The following is a 16,224-nucleotide window of genomic DNA, read 5'->3' on the forward strand; positions in this document are numbered from 1 at the left end:
CTTTAGCGCTAGATGACAGAGCTGAGGCTAAAGACCAAGCATGTGGGATGCCCCGCATGAAGGGGGTTGGGATCCAAGGGTTTTTAGACGGGGCTTCGCATGATTGGTCGTGGTTGGGGTGCTGGCTTGGGAGGGGGTGCAGGAGACGTTGGTGATCAGGGAGGCGATAAACAAGGGTGTTTCCCCAGCACAGCTGGTGCATAATAATTGCTCAGGAAACATTGACCGTGTGTGAGGCATGGTGGGGAAGGCGGGGGATAAAAATGAATCAAATATGGTCGCTGCCCCCAGGAGGGAGTCTTGATACTAGCAGGTCAGCTTGGAAAGAAAATCATGCATTCAGTCAACGAGTATTTATTGAGCCCCTCTTGTGTACCTGGCACTATTTAGATCCTGGGGACCCAGCACTGAACAGAACACATGAAAAATCCTGTCCTCATGGAAATGACATTTCCGTGGGGAGACAGAAATAAACAAATAAAATATATGGCGTGTGAGATGGTGCTGAGGGCGCTGGAAAAAAATAGAACAAGGTGTGTGAGGGGGGGGTGAGGGCTGTCATTTGAGACAGGAAACTTCACTAAGGAGGTGACATTGGAGCCAAGAAAGTGAGAGAGTGAACCGTGTAGAGATCTGGGGGAAGCATGTTCCAGAACAGCCTGTGCAAAGGCCCTGGGGCAGGCATGTGGGAGGAACAGCGAGGAGGCCCGTGTGGCTGGAGCTGAGGGAGGAGGGGGGGGAGAGAGGGAGGAGGGAGAGCGGGGAGGGGACGGGCAGGTCGTGCGGGGCCTGGGGGGCCGCAGGGAGGATGTGGGCTTCTCCCCCGAGGGAGGGGAGCCTGGAGGGCTGCGGACGGAGGAGGCGGGACGGACTCAGGGGCTCCGGGCGCCCTCTGGTGGCGGCCGCGGGGAGGACAGACGGGGACCAGGAGGAGGGGCCGGCGCTGGTCCGGGAGGTGATGTCGGGGCCCAGGATGGAGGCCGTGATCAGTGGCCACATTCTTGCTGAGCAAACACCGTGTGGGCGCTGGGGCCACGTCGGTGACAGGGAAACCCCGGTCCCCACCCTCAGGGGCTCCCAGTCCCATGGTCAGAATAACGGTGACTAGGCAGTTCCGGCCGAGTGAGCAGGGCTGGGATGGGGGCGCGGGGACCCCCGTGGGCGCTGGACCCACATGGGCCAGGCGGGGGGCTCCCCGGAGGCGGCCACAGCTCGGCTGGCTGAGGAGGAAGGAGCCGGGCTGGGATGCGCGAGTGTGGACGGCGGAAACGGCGAGCTCAAGGGCGGTCAGTGAGAGACCGGGCGAAGGGTGTGGCCGGGGTCAGGCTGAAGCCAGGGACATGGCCAGCGTCCTTCGGGGTCAGTCCCCAGACCTCCAAAGCTCCACAGGAAGTGACAAAACCCCAGCCCCGCGTCCCTCCGTCTGTCTCCGGCTGACCACTCAAGGGCGTCTGTCTGGGCCTCTCTCAGCCTGGGAGGCTTGGCGGCACCCATAGGTCAGGGCGGGGTCCCCGGAGCCCAGGCTGAGCTGGGACCTGTAGCCACGGCCACCACTGTCCCCTCCTCAGAGAGCATCCGGGGCTGCAGGGAGAAGGGCCGTGTGCAAGGAGTCCCGCGGACACAGGTTCCCGTTCCAGCTCCGTCACTGCTGTGGGTGACCTGGGCCACTGTGAACCTCGGTCTCCTCATCTGTAAGCTGGGCACTGCTCTCCCCACCACGGGGGCTCTGCGGGGTCACCCCGGAGCCCCGTGTTTGCGAGGGCCAGGTCGCTAAGTAGTTCCCTAAGGAGTCAACTTACCTGCTGTGCAGCCTTAGGCAAGTCACTTTGCCTCTCTGAGTCTCGCTTCCCGCATACTCTGCCTAATGCGCCCTCAAAGGATTCCTGCGGGGAGCCAAGTACCGAGGACGGTGACCACCCTGTCGACGTGCTCGGTGAATCGGCTGTTACTCCTGCTGCTATTGTCTTATAAGGGGGAGGATATTGCGGTGGAGAAGGGCATCGAGTGGACTTAGTCCCCCAGGGTCCAAGTCCTGCCCCCGTCTCTGTGTGACCTCGGGCAGATGGCCTAATGGCCAGTGCCTCAGTTTCCCCATCTGCAAAGTGGTGAAAATAATAGATACAGTGGTGCCATCCTTTTGAAATAGTCTGAGGATGCAAGGGGTTGACGTGGGTGACACATCCCCGTAAGGGGCCTGGAGAGGGTAGGACGCCCTCTCTTCCTGCCCCAGCCCTGCAGACCCCCGGGGCTCGGCCAGCGTGGGAAGGGCCGCTGGACACCAGCCCCGACCCCTCATCGTTGCTGATGTGTGTGTGGGGTGGTGGTGGCTGGGGCTGGAATCGGGGCAGGAGGCTCGCTCAGCGTGGGCGCTGGACGGGCTGAGTTTCCCCCCAAAGGGTCCCTGTGGGACGAAGACGCACCAAACCAGATCCCGCACAATCGAGAGGGGGTCCCCGGCCTCTTTGTTCGACCCTGCCCCACACTTCTCAGAAAGGGGGGCTATTTTAAGGGTCCTTTCAGGGAGGGGTAAGGCAGATATGTGACTGTGGAGACACAGGGAAAATTTTAGAAAAGATGCAAGCTGCGGGCAGTGTATCCCAGTGGTCAGCGCACGGTCCGTGGAGCCTGTCTAAACCCTGGATGTTGCACTTACCAGCTGTGTGACCTCGGGCAAGTCTCTTTGCCTCTCTGTGCCTCACCGCGTCCTCTGTGACATGAGGGCAATGCCAACAGCTCCTTTGTGGCTCGTCGATACATCACCCAGATTTCTGCCTTTGTGTTCACTTGGCGTCTTCCCTGTGTGCCTCTCTGTGCCCCAATTTCCCCCTTTTATAAGGACCCCAGTCCTGTTGGCCTTAGGACTCACCCTAGTCCAGGATCGACTCGTCTTAACTATTTACATCCGCAATGACCCTATTTCCAGACAGGGTCTCGTTCTGAGGTCCTGGGGGTTAGAACAGCAACGTATGCGTTTGGGGGAGGGGGGAAAACGAGTCAACCGTCACAGGGACCGAAAGTCAAGGCTCTGTTTGTCCAGAAATAGGTAAATATCATGCATTTTCATCAACTCAAAAACAGAAACTCAGAAGAGATCGGGCCGAGCGCACAGGACAGGATTTCAGCACCACGGACAGCGGCTCGCAATTCGATTTTCCTTCCAGACCCGGAGGCCGCGCGGGGTCCCACCCACCCCTCCCAGGACCTGCAGACGGGGGGTCCACAGGCAAGAGGTGACCCAAGGACGAGGGGGTTTTGCCCCTATTTTACATCTGCCTGCAGCCCAAGTTTCTGCCGGCCACGCCTAATTTCTCTCAGGCCTTGGGGCTGGCTGTCCTGGCACCTCTCCTCGCCCTGAAGACCTTGTGGGGCTAATTCAGAAAATAGAAACACACACACACACACACACACACACAGAGGGAAAGACAAGTCACGGCTGAGAAAAGGTGTTGGTGTTGCATGTAGCCCCGAACGGATAAGCACATACAATATATAAAGAACGGCGACAAAGCAACAAGGTGCCCTGCTCCGTTCACGACTATAGGAATGTGCGCTAAAATGTCGATGAAACGCAATGACACACCCACCCCGTGACGGACATTTCAAAGGCTGGCGGAACCAAGAGGCGGTGAAAATGAAGCGTGAAGTGGATTCCCAGACCCCACTGGTGGGAGGATACGTTGGCTCAACTCTCTTTGGAAAAATGTTGGAAAGAATTGATTAAAATCAACCTACGCCTTCCTTATAACTAGCAGTTCCGTTCCTGGGTGTGGCCTTGTGCCTCCAAATACATATGCCAGAATGTTCCATAGCAGCTTTATTTATGATGGCCCCAAACAGCAGACAACCCAAACGCCATCCACAGGAGAATGGATAACCAATTTGTAGGATCTTTGTAGGATAAAATATTACACAGAAACAAAAAGGAATTAACACCTGATGCGTACGACCCCCTGTTGTTGGGTGAAGGAGCCAGACACCAGCGTGCACGGATGCTGTCATCTGTTTACGCAAGTTCAAAAGCAGGAAGCGCTAACTGGATTAGTTAGTGGTGCACGCGGGGTGGGAGACCATAACCAAAAGCAACGCCGCGGTCATCCCAGGAGCCGGGGCAGCGTGACCTCGGGGACCGAGGGGCTTGTGATGGCGCGGGAGGAACTCTGGGGCTCCTAGGGCTGCCATGCTCTATTTGGGGCCTGTGAAATGGTTATGTGACTTGATAATTATTTGTTACATGTTCTGCACTTTTTCTGGACGGAGTGTGTTTGTCATATAGCCCAATTACAATTTTTTATCATGGTAAAATATACATAACATAAAATTTACTATCTTAGCCATTTTTAATTGCACAGCTCAGCGGCATGCAGCACATTCACACGGTTGTGCCACCATCCCCACCATCCGTCTCCAGAACTTTCCATCTCCCCAAACGGAAGCTCGGTCCCCAAGAAACACTGACTCCCACCCCTCCCCCAGCCCCTGGCCCCCATCCACTTTCTGTCTCTGTGGATGTGGCTCCTCTGGGGACCTCCTGTGAGTGGACCACACAGTGTGTGTCCTTCCGTGTCTGGCTCACGTCCCTGAGCATCACGTCCTCCAGGTCCCTCCACGCGGGAGCAGGTGTCAGGATTGCCTTCCTTTTCACAGCTGCGTAATATTCCAGGGTGTGGATGGACCACACTATGTGTATCCACCATCTATTGATGGATATTTGGGTTGTTTCCACCTTTTGGCTGTTGGGAATCATGCTGCTGTGAACATGGGTGTGCAAATATCTCTTTGAGTCCCGATTTTCAATTCTTTGGGTCTATACCCAGGAGTGGAATTGCTGGATCATAGGGTAATTCTGTGTTTACTTGTTTAAGAGGAACTGCCAAACTGTTTTCCACAGCGGCTGCACCATTTTCCATTTCACAAATTTTCTGGAAAAATTTGAAACTGTCCTCAGCTCTGCCTGGTGCCCCCTCCCCAGGGCTCCAGGGGGCCTCTCGGGCCTGGGGCCGGGGTCTCCTCCCCATTACCCGGCCCAGCAGGCGGGAGTGGCACCGTGGGGAGTGCAGCCCAACAGGACGTGGCTTTAATTAGCTCCTGCCTAGGGTGCAAGTGGGCACCACAGAGCTGTTCCCAGGGGGCTCTGCACAGGGGGTCCCTGGGGGGCGAGGCAGAGAGACTGTGGGGAGGGAGCTGGGGTGGGGGACACAGGGTCTGACAGCATTACAGCAGCCAACGATGGTCTCACTTCACAGGCGGTGAAACTGAGGCCCACAGAGGGCAGAGAGGCAAAGCCCAGCGCTGGGGCCCAGACCCCCGTGTCCATCCCAGGGGACCTGACACCTGCCTGCATCCCCACCCCGCCCGGGGCAAAGGCCTTTCCAAATACCTTTGACCTCCTTGGTCCCTCTCTGAGGGCTTCTCTCTCTCCCTGTCTCTCAATGTCTCTTGTCTCTGCGGTTCTCACGCCTCGCAAGCCCCGCCCCCGCCCCAGGACGTCGTCCAATCACAGCCTCACTCTGGACCACTTCGGGGGCTGGCCCCGCCCCTCGCCTCTCCTGATTGGCCCCGCCCTTTGCCGCCGCGCCACGCCCCCTCTAGCTCCGTCCCCGCCCCCTGATTGGTCCATCCAGTTGGCACTCTAGGACCATCCTCTCTGATGGGGGAAACTGAGGCCCAGACAGGGGCAGCGCCAGATCCTAGGCCACAAAGCAGGTCAGTGGCAGACCCCACTGCTCCTCATCCCAGTGCGGCGACCTCTTCTGGCTCCTGGAGGCTGCTGGTGGCCTCCGCACCCTGCTCCCCGGGGCCAGCAGCTCTGCCCGCTGCCCCCACCCGCCTCGCCAGCTCTTCATCTAGCGTCAGCCGCAGATTTAATTAACAGCTGTGTCTCCTCTCTCCTCCTCCCTGTCTCACCCTTTGGGGGGTATGGCGTGGGAGGGAGCACTGAGCTCTGCTACTGGCCCCCCCCAAAGGTGGCTCCAGCGTCCTCTTCTCTTTTTATTTTTTTAATTGTCGTAAAATACACATAACGTAAGATTTACCATCTTAACCATTTTTTTCCAGTTTTTTTTTATTGTGGTAAAATACGTATAACATTAAATTCACCATCTTAATCATTTTAAGTGCACAATTCAGTAGCATTAAGCGCATTCACACGGTTGTGCCACCATCCCCTCCATGCGTCTCCAGAACCTTCCATCTCCCCAAACTGCAGCTCTGTCCCCATGAAACGCTGACTCCCCACCCCTCCCCCAGCCCCTGGCCCCCCATCCACTTTCTGTCTCTGTGGATGTGGCTCCTCTGGGGACCTCCTGTGAGTGGACCACACAGTGTGTGTCCTTCTGTGTCCGGCTCACGTCACTGAGCATCACGTCCTCCAGGTCCGTCCACGTGGGAGCAGCTGTCAGGATCTCCTTCCTTTTTAAGGCTGAGTAATGTTCCGGTGTCTGGATGGACACATTGTGTTTACCACCATCCGTCCAAGGACACTTGGGTTTCTTCCACTTCTTGGCTACTGTGACTCACGCTGCTGTGGACGTGGGCGTGCACCATCCTTTTCTCTGAACGCCCCCATTTCTCTCCCCTCCAGGTTGTGCCTTTCTCACCTACTGTGCCAGGGACTCCGCCATCAAAGCTCAGACCGCCCTGCACGAACAGAAGACCTTGCCCGGGGTGAGTTCTGGGTCCTGTCTGGGGAGGGGGCATGGCGGGGTGTTGCTCTCAGTCTGGGGAAGGCCGGGGCCCTTCCTGGGATCAGCTGTGAAGCCCACGTGCCTCTGGACTCAGAAGGAGGTATAAGGAGCAGAGGGACAGAAATGATCACCAGAGTGAGCATTTATTGAGTGCCAGCTACATGTCGTGCCCTCTACTTCCCACCAGTGTGGTCACGTGTGGTTGTACAGGTTGTATACTGCACAAGGGCACCTGACCCAGCGTGCAAGTGTCATTGGGCTGAGACCTGAAGGATAAGGAAGAATTAGCAGGTGGAGGGAACAGCACATGCAAAGGCCCTGGGGCAGGCCCGGGCCTGGTGTGTTGGAGGAAAAGCGAGGAGGCCGGTGTGGCTGGAGCAGAGGGAGTGAAGGGGACAGAGGGAGGACAGAGGGCAGGGAGGGGACGGGGCAGGTTGGGCAGGGCCCATGGGCCTCAGGGAGGAGGCTAGACGGTGCCTGCTTCTCACCACAAAAAGAAAAGGGATTTTCTTTGTCCTAATGGGGCAAATGGAGCTACGGACCCTCGATGCAGGGGCTGCTTGGGCAGTATTTCATCCCCAGGGGAGGCTGGCTCAGGCTCTGCCGCTGCTGGGTCTCCCTTGTCGGCTGTGTCCTCTTTGGGTGGGCGGGAAGTCCCTGCCCCCAGTGAAGGATGGCTGGTCCCCCTGAGACGGCAGAGATGGGCCTCCAGGTGGTGCCTCTTGATGGAAATGGAAGGAACCACAGCGAGACCCGGGGCACCCCAGCCCATGAGCTCTGGGCGGGGGGGCTCGCCCTTCCTTCTGGAATGCTCGGGGACTCTCAGCATCAAGGGCGTTCCGGGACTGCTTGGGTGGGATCTGTAGCCGTCAACGCTGGGAACATGGACACAGGACGGCTGACAGTGGGAAATCTGGGGTGCGCCTGCCAGGGACGTGACAGCGTGGCGTGAGTTGACTCGACTTTGAACAAGCATCAAAAGCTTCCGGGGATGGCCTCAACCTCATAGTGAAGCATAAAGAGCCCCTCTTTGGCGGCCACATCAGCGAGCTCCTTACTCAGCTCCAGCCTGTCCTTGCTGTGTGACAGTGAGCCACTGACTTAACCTCTCTGATTGTCAGCACTGGAAGAGTATAACAGGGTGGGGTGAGGGAAGGAAAACTGTAGAGCAGGTGGTCATGGAGAGCTTCACCGAGGAGGTGACATTGGAGAAGTGACTTAAAAGACGGGAAGGAAGGGCATGCCAAGAGAGGGAACAGTCTATGCAAAGGTGACTCAGAGCCTGTGGAATAAACACCACCCAGAATTCACTCTTTTCCCTCCTCCGACCTTGGGTCAATACTGGAAACAGGGGAGCAGGTCCACCCATCCAAGTCAGCACCCGGGGCACGGTGGAGTTCTGCGGGCTATATTAGTCATCCTCTGCTGCGTAACAAATGACCCCACAACTTAGTGGCTTCCCACCGTCAGCACCCGTCCTCTCACGGTTGCTGGGGGCGGGAATTTCCAGAGAAATCCGTACCCACGTGGAGATGTGCCAGAATTTCTGGCAGTCCCCCAGCTAAATGCCTCACCCCGGTCCCCTGATGGGATCACGAGACCCAAAGCCAGCCCCCCTTTCCACTGCCTGAGGCCTCGGGGGCCTGGGAACCAGTTGCGTCTCTGTTGGGAGCTGATGCTGGGCTCTGGGCTCCCATCAGCAGCTGAGAGGGAAGATGGAAGAACGTGGAAGAACTGAGAGCTCTTCTTGCCAGGCTGGGCTCCTGGGGCTGAGGCCACCTTGAGAGGAAAAGATGCCACACTTGCCAGGGTTTCTTCTCTGTGTCCGGCTCAGGGGTCCTTTGTCCCTCTCTCTCTGTTCACTCTCCCCAGCCAGCCCATGGATCCAGTGCTGTCATCCATCCATCCATCCATCCATCCATCCACCCATCTATCCACCCAGCCCTCCACTCACCCACCTATCCATCCACCCACTCATCCATCCATCCACCTACACATCCATCCATGCATCTGTCCATCCACCAATCCATCCATCCACCATCCACCCATCCATCCATCCATCCGTCCATCCGTCCATCCACCCATCTATCCACCATCCCTTCATCCACTCATGCATCCATCCATCCATCTATCCATCCACCATCCATCTTTCCATCCATTCCTCCATCCATCTATCCATCCACCCATCCATTCCTCCATCCATTCCTCCATCCATCCACCCATCCACCCATCCATCCATCCACCCATCCATCCATCCACCCATCCATCCATCCATCCCTCCATCCACACACTCATCCACCCATCCATCAATCCCTCCATCCATCCACTATCCATCCATCATCTACTATCTACCCATCCATCCACCCATCCATCCACTCATCCATCCATCCATCTATCCATCCACCCATCCATCTTTCCATCCATTCCTCCATCCATCCATCCATCCACCCATCCACCCATCTATCCACCATCCCTCCATCCACTCATCCATCCATCCATCCCTCCATCCACACACCCAACCACCCATCCATCAATCCCTCCATCCATCCACCATCCATCCATCCACCCATCCATCTGTCCAACTAATCTTTATTAAGCCCCTACCATTTTCCAGGCATATGCTACACTTCTATCACCAGCTCTGTGACCAGCAGCCCCCTGGGGACTCCCCCAGACCCAGCAGACCCAAACTGGCCATAGCATCCCCTTTGAACTGGGTTCCCCTCCTTGACTTGTGGGCATCAGCCACCTCCTGCCCCCCCCCATCGCCCACAGCCCCACATCCTGCTCTCCAGAGCCTCTCCCCCATGTGTCGCCCCTTCCTCTGCTTCTGTGATCCCGTGGGTTCAAACCCCGACTCCACCGCTCTGAGGCTGTGTGACCTTGGGCAGAGTCTTTCCTTGGAGGCTCGGTCACTCTTATCTCCACGATGTGCGTCTCCGTCTGCATTGGACAAGGCTGGAGAGAGGTTGTGAGAAGGGTGGGTGCAAAGCAGACACTATTGTGGGAGACATTCAGCCCTCATATTTCAGTCCCCGGGAGCCCCCCGTTCCTAGAGCTGCCTCACTCCTCAGGCTCTGAGGACCCCGAAAGAACACCAACCCCGCGCTCGTGCCCAAGGACTCACAGGGACTGGCCTTCCTACCCAGAGAACCGCTCCCCTGCCTTCAAGGCGCGTCCAGTGGTCTGCTCCCTCTGCTCGTGCCTGAGCCCTCTGGGCTGGGGGCGTCTGCGTCCGGCCAGGTCTCCCCCTAGATTGGGGGGGGGGTCCCTCTGGGGCGGCCCCTGTGCTGAGTCCTCAGCACCCAGTGCTTCATTCAACAAAAGTTTACGAGCCCGTGCTGTATGGCAGGGACAGGGGTGCAGGACAGACAGAGAATGAACCAGCAAACAACGAGATGGACTCCGAGGGTGGGAAGAACATGAGGATGAGAAGCGGGTGACGTTCCGAGCGGTGACTTGGGACGGGGCTCTGGTCGGAGGAGGCTTCTCCGGGGAGGCTGTTGGGGGCCAGAGCGACAGCAGGGGGTCCAGGGAGCTGTGGTTGTTCGGATGACTTCATGGAGGGCAATCAGGGTGGCTTCTTGGAGGAGGGGGCATTTGAGCAGAGGATTGTGGCAGATGGAGACGGATATGGGGGTGGTGTGGGGACAGAAGGCACCAAGACTCGGAGGCAGGAATGTGCCGGGCGTTGAGTGCAGGAACACACGAGAACCCTGTGTCTCCCAGAAGAGTTCGTGATAGGGTAGGAGGGGTTCCCAACTCAGGCCCCATTCTGCCCCCAGGGGACACTGGGCGACGTCTGGAGACCCTTATGATTGACATGCCTGGGGGCTGCTCCTGGCATCGAGTGGGTGGGGCCAGGGATGCTGCCCCGCCCCCCACAGCGCCCAGGACGGCCCCACAGGGAGTGACCCAGCCGCCGCCAATAGCGCCCAGGCAGAGAAACTCTGGTTATGGGAATAAGGAGCTGGTGAATGTTCGAGAGCAGTGCTGACTCAGAGAAATAAAATGCAAGCCACATACAGCATTTAAATTTTTCTAGGAGCAACATTTAAAAAGGAAACAGAAACAGGTGAAATGAATTTAAGCACCGTATTTCATTTTAACCCAATATCTCCAAAATCTGATCACTTCAACAGGCAGTCAATAGAGTCAAAATCAGAATGATTAATGAGGTGGTTCGTGTTGCTTTTCTTCATCCCGAGTGTTCCAGAATCCCATGTGTGGGGTGCACGCTCCCGGTGCATCTTGGCTGGGACACTCGGTTATTATCAGAAACGCTCCATTTGTATTTGCATGTTTTATAAAATCGACAGTTGAAAAAGCAGATCCACACACCCAGGTGGTTCTGAACATCCTTAAAGTTTTGCCAAGAATGGAGTCACGTGTCGGTTTTTAGGTTTAGATTTCTATTCATCGTCATTTTTAAAAATTTAAAATTTTGCTCCTCGGTTGCACAAACCACGTTTCATGTGTTCAAGAGCCGTACATGGTTGGCGGCTACTGGACTGGGCAGCGTGGTTCTACACTGTTCTAGGCTGTGGGTCAGCAAACTTTTTCTGTGAAGCATCAGAGAGTCAATCTTTTTGGCTTTGCCAGCCGTACAGCTTCTGTGGCCACCGCAGACAGCACGTAAATGAGTGGCGGGCCGGCGTACCAATAAAATTTATTTACAAAAACAGACAGGGGGCCAGAATAGGGCGGTGATTTGCCAGTCCCCATTCTAGATCATCGCTGTGCAATAGAACTTTCTGAGATGACACAAATGTTCTGTCTGTGCTGTCATGGTGGCCGCTAGCTCCCGGTGGCTACAGGGTCTTCGAAATGTGCCAGGTATGAGTTAGGAACTGAATTTTTAATGTGATTTGATTTTAGTATATTTAAGTTTAAACTTAAACTGCTACTCGTGGCTACTGTATTGGACAGTGAAAATCTAGAATGTTCTAGACTGGGGGACAGCTACTGTATTGGACAGCACAGATCTGGAATGTTCTAGACCAGGAGTCAGCTACCATATTGAACCATGCAGACCTGGAATGTTCTAGACCAGGAGTCAGCTACCATATTGAACCATGCAGACCTGGAATGTTCTAGACCAGGAGTCAGCTACCATATTGAACCATGCAGACCTGGAATGTTCTAGACCAGGAGTCAGCTACCATATTGAACCATGCAGACCTGGAATGTTCCAGACTAGGAGTCAGCTTCTGTTTTGGACAGCACAGACCTAGAATGTTCTAGATCGGCTATCATATTGGACAGCACAGATCCAGAATGTTCTAGACCCAGGGGTCAGCTACTACGTTAGACAGTGCAGACCTAGAATGTTCTAGACCCAGGAACATGAAGCATTGTCGTTATACATATAGATTTTGGGGTTCGAGGTCTCTGACGAGGCTCAGAGGGTGGGGAGAGGTGAGGAGTCTCGAGCAATGAAAAATATCACACACTTAGAGAGAAGTGCATACGACACAATTATAGAGCTAGTATCCTGTTACCACTGTGCAGTTGGCGTCCCCGTGTCCCCAGGGCCGAGCCCCCTAGTGTCCTGTTGGAGCAGCTCTCCTGACTTGTACGATAACCGGCCCCTGCTTTTCTTCATGATCTTAGCACCTATCCATACACCCCTGAAATATTAGATGGCTTTTTCTGGTTTCCTCCTAATGTAATATGCACAGAATTGTATTATATGTAGTCTTTCCCGCCTGCAGTTTTTTCACTTCTCTGATGCTGATAACGTTCAGCATCAGGCGTCGGTGGCTGGCCCTTTTTCATGGCCGTGTAGTATTCCACGGGGCGAGCACACACTTTATTCGTGCATCCTCCTGCCGGTGGACATTCGCATTGTTTCTCGTTTTTGCTGTTAGGCATAGAGATCCTTGTCCGCATTTCATTGTTGGTGGACACGTGCCGCATTTCCGTCGGGCGTGTGCTCAGGATTCTGATGCCTGAGTGTGTGGACCAGCGAAGGGGCTGACTTTGGGGGTGAGCTGCCCTCCCCTGGGGATGCCACCGTCACAGCAGGGACTGGAGGCTCGTGGGCAGGTGGCATGAGGAGCAGACGGGGGTGCAGGGGCGGATGGTCCCCTTCCCCTGTCAGAGCATCTGAGGGCAGCTGGCTGAGCCCCCTCCCCAGGCGTCTTGGGATGACAGGGCAGCCACTCAAGGTTCGCCCCGAGATGGAGCAGCCCCGAGCCGGCTCCCGGGCCTCACGGTGACACAGCCAGGCAGTTGGGGGGCAGAGCCGGGTCTCGCCAGAGACCATGACGGCCACCGTCTCTCCTGTCCCCGCTCCCCCCCAGAAAACTCCCGTGTGTGTGTGTGGGGGAGACAGGATGGAGCGGACACTGTGCCTTCTTCTCTCTCTAAAAACCAGGAGGGGTGACCCCCACCGCTTGCTGGCTCCGTGCTTCTCTCCAGACCACAGCACAGCCAAGCCCCCTCCCATAATGCTGCTTTCTGATGCGAGTGACCCCCCCCCTTTCCAGTCCCCTCTTTGAGTGTGACAGCGGCATCCGTGGGGGACGCAGTTTAAACACATCTCAGCCTTCTGGAATAGGATCCTACATTGAATAACAGAATCCCAGAATAGAGCCGGGGACGGACGGCGGGAGCCTGGGCCCATGCTGGGCGGCGCCTCCCATTCCAGCCGAGGCTCCTGGCGGGGCTGCCGACGCCCAGACGGGGCTCCTGGCGATGGACCGGGTCCCCCGGGGGCAGTGGTCCAGCTCCCGGCTCCTGGATGGCGAGGGGCTGGGCCGCTGGAGGCAACGCTGTCTCTTTGTTCGGGAAGATCTGGGGGTGAGGGACGCCCCACATCTGGCGCATCTGGAAGGGATGGGCTGCTCTGCCCAGCTGTGAGTCTCCCTTGAGCCCCTCCTGAAAGCCCCTTCTGTGCACACGGGGGTCCCTGAGGCGGCCCCTCTGCAGGAGCTGCCCCCACATCCCAGGAAGCGGCTCAGTGTCAGTTGGACCTGGGAATGCGCAAGGGGCCCTCAGGTGCCCAACGTCTAATGGTTTGACCTCCCCGGGCCACAGTTTCCTCATCTGTAAGATGGGATCGAGGGAGCATTAAGGAGTCTGTGAGGTGACACCCGCCAGGCATGGAGCCCAGAACCAGAGCTCAGCAAATCTGCACACCATGAAGGAATGAATGATTGAATGAATGATTGGATGAATGAATGGATGGATGAATGATTGTTTGAATGAGTGATTGCTTGAATGGATGAATGAACGTTTGAAGGAATGAGTGATTGAATGAATGATTGTTGATTGAATGAATGAATGGACGATTGAATGATTGATTGAAAGAATGATCGAATGGGTGAATAGATGAATGAATGATTGGACGAATGAATGGATGAATGAAAAAACGAATGGATGGATGGATGGCTGAATGAATGAATGGATGAAGGGTCTCGGGCGTCAGGCCGGGACTCTGGGCCGGTGGTCTTTCCCAGCCTGCTGTGGCCGTGAGCTGGGGGTGGCGTGGCCGCGGGGCGCTGGGCCAGCACGAGGCAGCTCTTGGCCCCGGGACAGGGCTGGCCCCGCTCTCCGAGGAGCCTGGCATCCACAGCGGCTTCATCTGGGGTGTCCTTTGCCGATCTTGTGCTGGGCCTTCGGGGGACGCCGAGCCCCTCAGCCCCAGCCCCCAGGAGGTGTGACGGGGACGCACCCTCATCGAGGCTGGGCTGCAGCAAAGCAAGTGGAGGGGATGGAGGGCCTGGAAGGTGCCTTTGAGGGGGCCTTGTGGGGTGAGCATGGGGAGCCGAGGGGTGCCTTCCAGCCGGACCGTTTCCACAGCAGCGTCCTGGGGGCCTGGGAGGAGGAGCGGGGAGGAGCTGGGCTGAGCAGCGCGGGAGCCTCGAACGCCGGGACGAGGAGCTGGCATGCTCCTCCCAGGGCAATAGGGAGCCACAGCAGCGTGTAGAGCAGGAGAGGGGCTTGGTCGGCATGTTTGACACAGGCTGCGCTGGGCCCCGGTGGGAGGGGAGGAGGCTGGGATGGTGACCTGGGCAGCCCAGAGGTGGTCCCACCTGCTGCCTTCCCCTCCACGCCCCCCGGAAACAACCCAGTCAAAGCCTCCCCTGGGCTCCTGCACCTTCCAAAGGCACAACCTTGCAAATCCAGGAGCATCTCGGGGGCCCCAGCCTGGCCTCGGGGGGCTCCTCCTACAGTCCCTCCCCAGCAGCCTCAGTTTCCCCATCTGTAATACACACAGTCAGACACAAGGAAGCCTGTTTTGCCAGTGGTGTATGGCTTGGTTGAGGTCACCCAGCAAATGCTGGGGGGCAGAGCAATGACCGGACCTCAGTGACTTACTGCATGCCCACTCCAAAGACACAGACACTCCCAGAGCCCCAGCCCCCAGGACCCTGGGCTTGAGGGGTGGCTGGGTCTGCAGAGGACCCTGAGGAAACCCACAGGAGGTCAGGCCTCTGCTTCTGGCTTTCTCCTCTCCCTTTCTGGTTTGCCCATCCGTAAAATGGGCATGTCTCCATCTCATAAAGTTGTTTGGAGATTAAATGAATCCGTGAATGTAGGTATTGCTCCAGCACGAGAAAGTGTCTCCCGCCCACAAACTCCTACTCATACTTCAAAACCCACTGCAGATTTTCCATCTCCAGTGCAGCCCTAAGATAGCCTTTGGCTCTTCACTGTTCTCTGCTCTATGCTCTCCCAGCTGTTGATCCCTCCTTCCGCCTCAACCCTGACCCCATGGGAATGGGAGTGTCTGTCTGCCTCTGTCCGCCCCCCCCCCCACCACCACCACCAGACTAGAGGGATCTTCCCCAGGGTTGCAAAATTACTCAGCATGGGGCACACCCAGAATGTCGTAGAATAAATGAGAAGAGGAAGGGAGGGGGCAGGGAAGGGTTGCAGCGATGGGGAGCCAGAGAAGGTGGAGGAGGAAGGGGGGCACTCTGCAGAGACCTCGGTGGGACAGATGGAGAGAGGGAGCCGGAAGGAGGTGGGCAGAGCCAGATGGGCGGGCAGGGGCGACAGGAGGGGTGGGGTGCGGGGAGACCCAGCTCCCCCGGGCGCGCCTCCTCGGGGCCGGCGGGCAGTGCGGGAAGCCCGGCCTCCGGCGGGCGGATCGCCGGGGCGTGGGGCGCGGGCGCGGGGCCCGAGCGTGCGGCGTGTGCGCGCCTGTGCGCCCAGGGCCGGCCGGGCGGCGGCGGCACGTGGAGGCCAGCCTGGCGCGCGTCTCCAGGCCGGTGGGTAAGGCGGGCCGCGGGGCCGCGGGGTGCGGGAGGCCGGGCCTCGGAGCCTGGCTTTCGAGGGGGGCGCTGGAGAGGAGGGGACTGCCCACCTGGCATCTCGGGGGCCCGACCGGGACCCCCTCCGCGCGCCGAGCCGACCCAGGAGGGGAAGGGGCCTCCCAGCGGGAGGCGGAAGGTCCCGGGCTCCGCCGGGGGGCGGGGGAGATGCGGAGCCGGTACCCGGGGCCCGGAGGATGGGGTGGGGGCGGAGGGCGCGGTGATGGGGGCAGGTTCCCTCCCCGCGGCCCCCCCTCCCTCGCTCCCTCCCTCGGCTC

General features: G+C 57.6%; 1 protein-coding gene across 10 annotated transcripts in view; it reads left to right on the plus strand.

The window, feature by feature from the left end:
* CELF5 (CUGBP Elav-like family member 5) overlaps window positions 1-16,224 on the plus strand; it is a 48,506-nt gene that overhangs the window by 13,817 nt on the left and 18,465 nt on the right. For 4 of the 10 annotated variants that reach the window (XR_006516617.2, XM_044752847.2, XM_044752848.2 and 1 more), the window contains exon 2: window positions 6,581-6,663. Coding sequence is in view for 4 of the 10 variants with exons in the window: in XM_044752847.2 (XP_044608782.2) it covers window positions 6,581-6,663 (83 nt within the window). In the remaining 6 variants the exon portion in view is untranslated. Of the gene's footprint in view, window positions 1-6,580; window positions 6,664-15,574; window positions 15,658-15,776; window positions 15,909-16,224 lie in introns of those variants that run through there. The other 6 variants (XM_044752849.2, XM_044752850.2, XM_070491699.1 and 3 more) reach the window with 6 other exon arrangements.

This window comes from Equus asinus, chromosome 20 (genome assembly GCF_041296235.1).
Source record: "Equus asinus isolate D_3611 breed Donkey chromosome 20, EquAss-T2T_v2, whole genome shotgun sequence".
Classification (NCBI taxonomy): Eukaryota; Metazoa; Chordata; class Mammalia; order Perissodactyla; family Equidae; genus Equus; species Equus asinus.